This window comes from Lactuca saligna, chromosome 3 (genome assembly GCF_052625555.1).
Source record: "Lactuca saligna cultivar CGN05327 chromosome 3, ASM5262555v1, whole genome shotgun sequence".
NCBI classification, from domain to species: domain Eukaryota; kingdom Viridiplantae; phylum Streptophyta; class Magnoliopsida; order Asterales; family Asteraceae; genus Lactuca; species Lactuca saligna.
The window spans coordinates 58,250,044-58,262,308 of NC_136419.1; the positions used below are offsets into that span (position 1 = coordinate 58,250,044).

The window sequence follows — 12,265 nt, forward strand, 5'->3', positions numbered from 1 at the left end:
TTCACAAATAAGAAAAATTAAAGAAAAAACAGTTTCGATAAGGTTTATTGAATTTAAGTTTTTTTTTTTACTTGAATTAAAATTAATAAAAGCATTAAAAAACCATAAATAACTAAAATTATAAAATAAAGATAAAAAACAAATTCTCAGAAAGATAAAAAAATTATCAAATTATTGAAATTATATATATATATATATATGTGTGTATATATATATATATATATATATATATATATATATATATATATATATATATATATATATATATATATATATATATATATATATATATATATATATATATAGACACACACACAAAATTTCAAATTTACGAAATAACACAAATGGTCATTGAAGTTTGTAGTATATTACAAATTTGGTACAATGGTAAAATAGTAATTTTCATTAAAATCTAACATCTAAAAAATTAGTTTTAACAGTAGGAGGACTTTTCATATAATTTTGCAAACCACAGGGATCAATGGCATGTCGTTTTCCATGAAAGTCTTCAAAGTGAGATATTTTGCAAACCATATGGACAAATTATGAAAATTTGTCTTTCTTTTTTTCCAAGAAAACTACTATATTTTACAAGTTTTTTTTTTTCCAAACTTCCTAATGGTCCATGATAACCTTCTAAAATTTATTAACCTTTTGTCTTTTTTTTTTTCCTAACAATTTTTTTCCTTAAAAACCTTACATTTTACAAGTTTTTAATTTTTTTTTTCTAAAATAACCAAATCGAAAAAGTGAAAAATACAAATTATTTTTCAAAAATAAAAATAAAATTAAGGTGAAATCATGAAGCTAAAACCTAAATGAAGGAGAAATCATTGGGTTTGATCATGGAAGGAAGGAGAAGGTGGGTTTAAGATCATCGATACAAACCAAGAACCGGTTTGCTAAAATTTAATCAGGAAAACACAAACCCTAAATCAAATTTCCCCTGTTGGATTTATTCGAACGAAGAAAAGAAATGAAGTGGTTGCATCGGCGTAGATGGGTGAAGGAAGGACGTTGGCGATAGTGTTAGGTTATCGAGGGTGACAAAGGAAGAAGGCTGATGGGGACAATGATGTTAGGTTATTGATGATGACAAAGGAAGAAGGCTAATGATGAAAGTTGTGTTAGGTACTTATCGACAATGGTGATGGAAGAAGGTTGGTGGTAGTGGTGATGGTGGTTGTCGATGGCAGTAGTAATGTTGGTTGTTAATGGTAGTGGTTGTGGTACTGGTTGGAAGCAATGGTTCACTGGTGTTCTATGTTTAGCGCAAATACTAAAGGCTATGAAGAAGAATTCAAGAGTGGGTTAGGATTAAAGAGGCGAGGGTGATCTTAATGATGAGTGTGAGGGGATGGGTAAGTGACAAAGGAAGAAGGTCGATGGTGAAAGTGGTGTTAGGTACTTATCGACAATGGTGATGGAAGAAGGTTGGTGGTAGTGGTGATGGTGGTTGTCGATGGCAGTAGTAATGTTGGTTGTTAATGGCAGTGGTTGTGGTACTGGTTGGAAGCAATGGTTCACTGGTGTTCTATGTTTAGCGCAAATACTAAAGGCTGTGAAGAAGAATTCAAGAGTGGGTTAGGATTAAAGAGGTGAGGGTGATCTTGATGATGAGTGTAAGGGGATGGGTAAGTGACAAAGGAAGAAGGTCGATGGTGAAAGTGGTGTTAGGTACTTATCGACAATGGTAATGGAAGAAGGTTGGTGGTGGTGGTGATGGTGGTTGTCGATGGCAGTAGTAATATTGGTTGTTAATGGCAGTGGTCGTGGTACTGGTTGGAAGCAATGGTTCACTGGTGTTCTATGTTTAGGGTAAATACTAAAAGCCATGAAGAAGAATTCAAGAGTGGGTTAGGATTAAAGAGGTGAGGATGATCTTGATAATGAGTGTGAGGGGATGGGTAAGTGGGACCCATTTGGTTATTTAATATTATAACTAATTGTAAAAGAATAAATTAATAGAGAGAACACCGATACACTTAACAAAAAAATCTCACACAAACTATCCAAGTGAAAAAAGGAAAAGGTCTAAAAGCACAATTTTAACTAAACCATAAGAATCAAATTTTAGTTATTTACTCTTATTGTTTAATTTGTATTATGTTGATATCATAAAGTATTATTCAATATACTATATTGATAAACAACTCAATAAATATTATTATCACCATTATACCTTACTCTGTCCAAGTTCAACATACATTAAATGAAAAGTTTGCTAATTACTATATTTAAAAACAACCCAATAGCAATCTTTTGTGCATAATAATATACATCTATAAAATACAATCAATATTTGAATTCAAGAGTACAAATACCTAAACAAACTAATTATAGATTTATATCACAGGATTTTAAAATAACAATAATATTTCGATATTTAAAAAAAATTATCACTGGATTTTAAAATCACAAAAATAATAACTCAAAACCATTATATTTCTAAAAATATAAAAGATAATGGATGGTTTTCAAAATCATTTCTAAAATCCAGTAATTAAATTAAAAAAAACAAATAGAAACATAATTTTGTTTAATAATCCTTGAGCAATTTTCGCACCTGTTCAAGTGTGACAAAGAGCACGATAGTAAATGGTCCTTGTCTTGATATCGTCGGAATGAAACCATTGTAAAGCGCCATCGGCCCTTCTGCTTTAATTGTTTTCAGGGCACAATCAACGGCGCCCGTATACGGCGGAGCTTTTCCGGCCACTACCTTCATATTCATCACTCGTGTCTTAATCACGTCCACCGGATTCGTCATAAGCGCCGCAACAAACCCTGCACCAAAGCTCGCCGTCACATGGGTTCCAAGCCCATCCTTCATCCAACCCCTGTTTAGTATCGTCTCCTTCATCTGATCGTACGACGCCAGCTGCGACGCCGTCACCAACATTGCTCGGTTCACCGTAAGGGATGAGCCCCGCCACAGGCTACCGATTCCTTCGTTTTTCACCATTCGTGATATCGCGTCGAATACGCTTTTGTAATTACGACGCTCTGCAGGGGGGACTCTTCCATCGGCTTGCATTCGTACCATTGCAACGTCGGCGGGGTTTCCGACAGCGGCGCCGATTCCTCCGGCGATAAGTCCGGCGGTTATCTTCTGCCATAGAGGTATGATCCCGGTGTTTGGATCAGTCCATTTGGTTTTCAGCATGTCGTAGAGGCCCATTCGGGTGGTGGAATATAGGGTCTGGCGGAGCATGGTGGCGGAGACGCCGGAGTAAAGCGCGCGGAAGCCGTCTTGTCGAATGATCCGCATTCCGACGGAAATGGGTCCGACGCGTGGAGGGCGGGTGATTCCGCCTCTGCCGGTGGCGTGGTTTTCTCCTTGGAGCTGCATCCGGACTTTGATGAGATCAAGTGGGTGGGTGGAACATCCGGCGATTATTGATGCTATTCCACCTTCGACGAATGATTTGACTCCCATTGTTGATGGATTTTGGGTAGAAGTGATTATGAGAAAGATTGAAATTGGGGAAAAGAGAAGAAGATTTGATGGAAATGGAATCATGCTTTTGGGGGGAAACTTTTAAAGGGGTGGAGAAAGATACATGAGAATGGAAAGTTTAGAATTTTAGTAGCCATCATTCGCTTTCCTTTCTTTTATAAGGGCGATATTGCTTTACTTTTATACACCCAAACTCTTTAAAAAAAGAGTAAATTGCAAAAGTGATCCCTGCGGTATGCAAAATTTTGGGGTTTTAGTCCAAATCACGAGTTTTTTGGAACCATAGTCCTTTTGGAGTGGTTTCTATGTGGTTTTGGTCCCTGGACTTAACTCCCGTTAAGTTGGAACTGTTAAGCCCCCCCTCACGTGCCTCACACGCGAGGGTAATTTCGTCATTTCATATGTTAGGGACCATTTTTGCATAAACGTTTTTTTGGATTAATTCATTTTAAATACCCCCATTTCCTACGATCTTCTTCCCCAACGTCTCTTTTCTTCTACCCTTCTTCTTCTTGAGCTCTGCTACAACAAAAGTGGTGCTATGTTTTTGTGGAAAAGTTGCTGTGGTGAAAACGTCTTGGACCCCTTTGAATCCAGGAAGGAGATTTTTTGCATGCCCTATGAATGATTCCGTTTGTGGGTTTATTGAGTGGCTTGATCCCCCAATGTGTGCTAGGTCTAAAGCCATCATACCTGGTCTGCTAAGAAATTTGAATTCAGTGTAGGAACGGTGCAATGAGTTGGTTAGAGGTATGAACATGCTACATGATCAATGCAATGGACTGATATGCAAGAACAACATTTTGGTGGCAAATGTCAGAGCATTGAAGGATGATAATTTGAAGCTGAAAATGTACATGTTTGGAAGTTGGTTTTTCTTTGTGATTGTATTCTTTTATATTTGGTTTGTGTAGGGGTATACTCTGAAGGGTGTTTTGGTCATTTTGTTGTAATTTTATGTGATCAAGTTTGTAGTGACTTATGATGATAATGATATATGTACAATTTTATGATGCAAGTGTAATGAATGTTTTACCAAAATGGTATGAATGTATAAGAATTAACATATGAATAGAAATGGTATGAATGTGTTACAAAAATATATATATTAGAACCAATTGTACATAACCAAAATGCACATTTCATTAAGATTTGTAATATAACAACCAAAGTTTCTAAACATAACAACCAAAGATTCTAAACATTACCAAAAGGGACACATTACCATACCTAAGATAACAACCAAGTTTTCATAACAACCAACCAAAAATTTTCAACAAAATATTGTAAACATAACAACCAAGTTTTCATAACCAACCAAAATCACAGAAAACTCCATGCATGCATGACACATTACTTCTTGGATTGATTCCCACCTTGCCCTTTACAGGTCCTAGAGTTGTGTCCCTTGTTCTTGCATTTGCTACAAGTAACACTGATATGCTTCCTTGATAGCTTCTGCACTCCATCATTTGTTGGTTTTTGGGAACCTCCTTCTTGTGCAGCATTCACTCCATCACCTTGACTTGCCTTCTGCTTTTTGCTTAACCTTTCACCCTCACTTTGTCTTCTCTTTTTCTTAGGCCTTCCCACCTGAGTGCGATGTGGATGAGGGATTAGCTTTGTGGGACATTCACTTTTGGGCCACATGGATCTACCCTTAATTGGCTCCACCTTAAAAGAATAAGCCTTTTTCCATGTCTCTAGAAAATACACCTTGTGAACCCATTTGTAAATGTCAAGCTCAGCCTCTGGGTCTTTACTCATCTCATTCAGAGTTGCAATTGCATGTCTGCATGGAATTCCAATTAATTCCCATTTTCTGCAAGTGCATGTTTTGTTCCTAACATCAACCACATGTTGATCCTGCAAAGCTCCTGTGACTTGATACTTGTCTCCCCCATTCCACCTAGCAATGTATTGTGAAGCAACTATTTTTCTTGCAACTAGGATGTCTGTTGCTGTGGGTGTTAGTGGACCTTTAGCCTTTTTCATTTCCTTCATGACATTGCATATCCTCTTCATTAGATACTCCCTTATGAATTCTAAACATCCAATGACAGGTTTATCCCTTCCTTTCTCTATCTTCCCATTAAACACTTCACACATGTTTGATATCAACACATTAGAAACTGCTCTTCCTGTGTGTAAATTACAATTAAAAAACATTTAATACAAGTCACATACAAGTAAAACAGTTCACTAAGTGAAAGACATAAGGACCAAATTGGAATATATAGATTTACCTGAAAAATGACTCCTTGCCCAATGTTTAGGAGGAATTTGCTTCAACCATTCACATGCCTCCTTATCATACTGACTAAACTCCTTCATCAAATGTTCAAACTCAGGAATGGTGGTAGCTGATGCACACCTCCATAAGTGGTCCCTGTACTCTGTTTGCCTCCATCTTTTCCTCATATTGTCATGAATATGTTTGATACAATATCTATGCTCAACATTGGGAAAAATTTGCTCAACTGCAGTATGTAAACCCTGCAAAAATTAATTTTCAATCATTAGAATTAACTTACAACCACACTTTAAATGACCAAATGTATAAAAACTACTTCCAACTTTACCTTTTTCCTGTCACTTATGAAAGTAAAATTTGAGTTTCTTCCAAGGTCCAAGTCATCCCCAAGGTTATCTAAAAACCATTTCCAACTTTCTGTGTTTTCAGACTCAACAATCCCATATGCTAATGGGTAAATTCCATTATTGGAATCAAGACCAACTGCTGAAAGGACTTGCCCAGGGAATGGTCCTTTCATGAAGGCACCATCAAAACCTAATAAGTCCCTAAGGCATGCCTTGAACCCTTTTTTCAGTGGACCCAAGCACACATAAATTCTTCTAAACTACCTAGTTGGGGAATCAGGGTTAGGCTCAGAACATACATCTATTTTCACTGTGGTGTCTGGGTTGGTGGCTTGAAGTTCGAGAACATAGTCCCTCAACAGTTCATACTGCTTTGTGTAGTCACCAGTTACATGCTTTCTTGCCTTATCCTTTGCCCTGAACACCTTGTCCATACTAACACCCACTTGGTAGGTCTTTTGAAAGCGATCTTGTATAGCTCTTAAAGGTATATCTGGATTCGCCTCAACTTGATCAAAGATTTTCTTGCTGATTAAAGAAGCAGTACAAGCCCTGAGTTTCCTTGTTTGCAAACATGTGTGAGTTTGGTTTAAGGTCCTTATAAACCAGTCGGATTCAGGATTTGACCTAGATGCATGAATGTACCAACCACATGTTACTTTTTGTGTCTTTAATTCTTTACCCTTTCTTTTTGAAGTGGTAGCTTGACTACCCACTTGGCCTTTATTGGTGACAGGTACAACACCTCTACACTGTGCCCTAAGCCTTACATTGTCATTTTTTTTAAAGAAAAGATTCCTTCTTGATTCTAGTGCATGCAGATCAATTGCCTCCTTTAATTCTTTTTTACTATTAAATTTATCTCCAACTGAAAAAGATTGTTTATGTACTACCCCAAGACTGCACCTTTTTTCTTTTCTCAAATTCTTGATAAGAGCTCTTCTCTCTCTGTCTTGGTCGGATCCTTCATCCAAAGATTCAAATTCCTCATTGTTAATCACTTCCATATCTTCAGGTTCATGCCCATGAACAACATTTATACAAGAACCTTCCACATCACTTTCAACATTGAGAGTGAAGTCTCCCATGTCCACATCCACATCCTGTATATTGTTGTCAACATCCATTATGTCATCCATATGATCTTCATCTTCTATTTGTCTCTCATCTTCTTCATACTCTGGATCATTATTTTCAGATTCATCATACTCTTCAAAATTTGGATCACTTTCTTGAGATTCATCATCCTCTTCATACTCTTGATTACCCTCTTCAGATTCTCCATCCCCTTCATACTCTGCATTATCATCATCACTCCCAATCAAATTTTCCATAAGGTTATCAAATAACTCATTCAATTGTTCATCAGCATTATTAACAGGGGGGTGTTGTAGCCTTCTTCATCAAAAGTTGATGCCTCTTGAACAACATTTGCAGCCTCCCTAACACCATCCATCTCATCAATATGAACACAAGTTGCTGCCTCCTGAACATTAGTTGAACCATCCAGATCATCATTCTTTTCCTTTGAAATGTGAACAACCTCATCAATATAATCTAAATTAAGCCTTTTGCTACAAGAACTTTCACCTATTTTGGAATTCCCAACCCTACCCCTTCTATACTCTGGTGAGAAACTATCATTCTTACTCCCAAAAAGATTCAGAGACATGAACTCACCAATAGGCTCACCATTACCATGGTTCACATTTTTCATTGGAGAATCTGCATGAACTTGACCCTCAACTTCAGCCCCTTGATCATCATTTTCTGGTAATTCCTCAATGACAACTTTACCCTTTGCATTTGGTGACATGAAGTAAGTCAATAAATTTGTCTTTCCATGCTCTGTGTACACCTCAATCATCTTGTTATGTGCAATGTATTTAGAAAGGTTGATCACATCCTGATCATTCCCTAAAGCTCTAAGACCAAATTGAAAGTCACCATTGGGTATCCTAAAATGGTAGTATATAACTGGGGATTCATCAGCGAATTCAGAATTCCGTGGGTCTGGGTAACCTAGGTCAAGCATTATGGCATCAAGTTCATGCACAGAAAACTCATCAATGTCCAGATAATCAACATAACGCACTTCACCTCCAATGTACTTTATATCAGGTAATTTAGTAAATTTCCCACCGTGATGAAGCTTAATACTAAACCATGTGGGTGCACCAGCTAAAAATCAAAATTATACATATTAACAAAGTTAAAATTTTGCATTTTTTTGTTCTAAATCAATAAGAAAATGCAAAGTATAAAAGTTAAAGAAAACAGAGCAGCTTACCATATACAGTTGATACATCAACAACTTCGCGTTTTGGTCTGATATGCCACATTACGAACACCATTTCGTATTAAACATATGCCCTTATATGTGTAGTGTCGATTATCTTGTTTGGATAAGCAACGCGGGTTTTTTGCAGGTTCAATGGAGTAGAAGCAAGAAGGAGGGAGTTGGGGAGTTGACGAGTGTTGGGGAAAGTAAATGAGGGGTAAATGTCAATTAATCCAAAAAACGTTTATGCAAAAATGGTCCCTGACATATGAAATGACGAAATTACCCTCACGTGTGAGGCACGTGAGGGGACTTAACAGTTCCAACTTAACGGGAGTTAAGTCAGGGACCAAAACCATATAGAAACCACTCCAAAAGGACTATGGTTCCAAAAAACTCGTGGTTTGGACTAAAACCCCAAAATTTTGCATACCACAGGGACCATTTGTAACACCGGAAATTTAAAGCCAATTTTTTTTTTTTTTTTTTTTTTATAAAAACATAATTTCGTTAATATTCATAAAAACAACCATTTTACTTGTTCCTCATAAAACAACCATTTTAATAGTTCAACATAACAGTACAAAATCCCAAGATCAACATGTAAAAACTCCAATCGTGTGTGTACGGATCAAGCCGGCGCCTTTCCGCGGTCGTCACTAGTACCTGAAACAAATAACATCAACACTGTAAGCACAAAGCTTAGTGAGTTCCCCAAAATACCACATATAACACATATTAGCCACTCGAGGCTATAACTCTGTGGGTCCGTGCACCCAAACTCCGTGAACCCTCAGGTTCTAGCTCTGAATAACATGCACTACATAAATCACATAGAAATCATGCAGTACAACACATAACATACATAGCATACAATTACTCAATCACATAACTCTGGTTACCTACTCAAGGTAAAGTATAGAGAGGAGACTCACCTCGATGTCTCGGTAAATATCTGACTCGGAAGAAGTGTGATCTAGCCTCCGCCTAATCACATAAAACTCTCATAAATACAACTGTACTCAACCCTAAAAGTCAACAAGGTCAACGGTCAAACTTTGACCCGACTCGTCGAGTGCACTAGGGCGACTCGGCGAGTCTACACGTGTCCATTGACTCTCTTAGATCCTCTCTTGGCACGTCGAGTACTCCCCTTGATCCGACGAGTTCCACCTAGCATGAATCGTGGGGCCACCCCGACTCAACTCGCCGAGTCTCAGAATAACTCGGCGAGTCCCAACTTGAACTTAGACCCCTGACTCTCCCTGACTCACCGAGTCATTTCCCCCAACTCGGCAAGTCCACTCACTGAGTGATTAACGGGCCACCTTCATACTACTCGCCGAGTCCGTTCTTCGGACTCGGCGAGTTCATGCCATGCACGAACTCAAAACAACTTCTGAGGTCAGATCTGTTCCATACAATCATAGATCTGGCCTCCCCAAGCACGATAATCACGTAAAGTTGGGACCTTGACACACATATAACATCTAAAAGGTCCAAAATGGTGCTTTAGCCCCAAAAATGACATTCCAAGCTCAAGACTCCCAAAATGACTCATAAAGCTCCATGGGTTAAGGTCTCTGGACCTCTTTGGGTCCAGATCCAAAACACAACTCGAGAAGGGACCAACTACTCCACTTAATAAACCTCTAAAAGGGTTAGAAAACCCTAACACTAAGAATAAACACCAAAAAGCGAAGAAGGTCCGAGAATAATACCTCAATACAGCCTCTATGAGCTCAAAGACCACAAAAATCGCACCTCCTTCAGCCTCCTCTTGCCTTGAACACTTCCTTCTTGCAACAACACCCACAAAAGTTCAAGATTGGCCTCTCCTTCCTCACAAACGCTCTAGATCTCTTTAGGGTTTCTCTCTGGGGGTTGGGTGAGCACAAAAGTCGGCCATAAGGCCCTTTAAATAGGCCTCAAACCCGGAGATTTAGGGTTTCATTACACAGCGCAGACTCGCCGAGTCCATACCCTGGACTCGCCGAGTCCAAGCGCGCACCAGCGATCAATTCCGCGTCCCTACTCGGCGAGTCTGAGCTCCAACTCGCCGAGTCCCTCTCACATAATAACAAAATTTAAACTTACAAGATACCTGGTAAAATCCGGATGTTACAACTCTCCCCCACTAGAACTGGACTTCGCCCCCGAAGTCCCACTCTAAAACAGCTCCGGATGCTGCTCCCGCATCATACCCTCCGGCTCCCAGGTCATCTCTGATCCCTTCCGATGTTGCCACTGAACCAACACCAGAGGTACCTCCTTGTTCCTCAAAACCTTGATCTTCCGATCCCTAATAGCCACTGGTCTCTCCGCATAATTCAGGCTCGCATCGACCTGGATATCCTCAAGTGGAACCACTGCCGACTCATCGACTATACATTTCCTCAACTGCGACACATGAAACGTGTTGTGAATCTGCCCCAACTCTGCTGGCAACTCCAGCCGATAGGCTACCCGGCCTACCCTGGCAATCACACGAAACGGGCCTATAAACCGGGGCCCCAATTTGCCCCTCTTCCTGAACCGGATCACTCCCTTCCAAGGGGAGACCTTCAGGAGAACAAAGTCACCGACCTGAAATTCCAGCTCGGACCGGCGTCTATCCGCGTAACTCTTCTGTCGGCTCTGAGCGGTCAATAACCTCTGCCTGACCAGCTGTATCTGCTCTGTCGTCTGATTCACGATCTCTGTACTGCCCATTACTCTTTGCCCAACCTCTCCCCAACATATGGGAGTCCGACACCTCCTACCATACAGCAGCTCAAAAGGTGGCATACCGATGCTCGAATGATAGCTGTTGTTGTAGGAAAACTCCGCCAGAGGCAAATACGTGTCCCAACTACCCCCAAAGTCCAGAACACAGGCCCGTAGCATGTCCTCGAGTGTCTGTATTGTCCGCTCACTCTGACCGTCGGTCTGGGGGTGGTATGCGGTACTAAAATGCAGCTTAGTACCCAACTCCTCATGAAATTTCTTCCAAAAACGGGAAGTGAACCGCACATCGCGGTCTGAAACAATCGAGATCGGCACCCCATGCCGAGATACAACCTCCCTCACGTAAACCTCTGCCAACTTCTCCGCCGAAGAACTCTCACTGATGGCAAGAAAGTGAGCGCTCTTGGTCAATCTATCCACGATCACCCAGATTGCATCAACTCCTCTGGCAGTCCTCGGCAATTTGGTGATAAAGTCCATAGTGATCTGTTCCCACTTCCACTCGGGAACCTCCAATGGCTGCAACTTGCCATGCGGTCTCTGGTGTTCGGCCTTTACCCTTCGACAGGTCAAACACCTTTCGACAAACCACGCTACATCCCTCTTCATACAGGGCCACCAATACTCCTTCCTTAGGTCCAAATACATCTTCGTGGCCCCGGGGTGGATCGAAAATTTCGATCTATGAGCCTCCTCCAGCAATGTAGCACGTGTACCACCCACAAACGGTACCCAGATCCTGCCCTGATAAGTCATAAGACCTCGACTATCCGATACAAACTCAGAAACCAATCCAACAACCCGCTCTCTCTTCTGCATCTCCGGATGCACGGCCTCGGCCTGAGCCCCACGAATGGCATCCAGAACTGGAGCTATCACGGTCAATCTCATACATACATCTCGCAGGGGTGTACTCTCCGCCCTGCGACTCAATGCGTCGGCTACCACATTCGCCTTGTCCGGGTGGTACAAGATCTCACAATCATAATCCTTGACCACGTCTAACCATCTCCTCTGCCGCATATTTAGGTTAGGCTGATCCATCAAGTACTTCAAACTCTTATGGTCCGTGTAAATCGTACAACGAACCCCATACAAGTAGTGCCGCCAAATCTTGAGGGCGAACACCACTGCCCCCAACTCCAAATCGTGTGTGGGGTACCTCGTCTCGTGAGGCTTCAACTGCCTCGAAGCAT

General features: G+C 40.4%; 1 protein-coding gene and 1 pseudogene across 1 annotated transcript; both read right to left on the reverse strand.

Moving 5' to 3' along the window:
* Positions 1-2,254: 2,254 nt before the first annotated feature.
* LOC145033694 (mitochondrial uncoupling protein 5 pseudogene) lies at positions 2,255-3,570 on the reverse strand (annotated as a pseudogene).
* Positions 3,571-4,813: 1,243 nt separating this feature from the next.
* Positions 4,814-6,234, reverse strand: LOC145035580 (uncharacterized). Its single transcript, XM_078984106.1, has 3 exons — positions 6,043-6,234; positions 5,707-5,956; positions 4,814-5,601 (listed from the first exon to the last, which is right to left on the reverse strand). The coding sequence occupies exons 1-3, from the start codon at positions 6,232-6,234 to the stop codon at positions 4,814-4,816; spliced, it is 1,230 nt and encodes a 409-aa protein (XP_078840232.1).
* Positions 6,235-12,265: the final 6,031 nt, after the last annotated feature.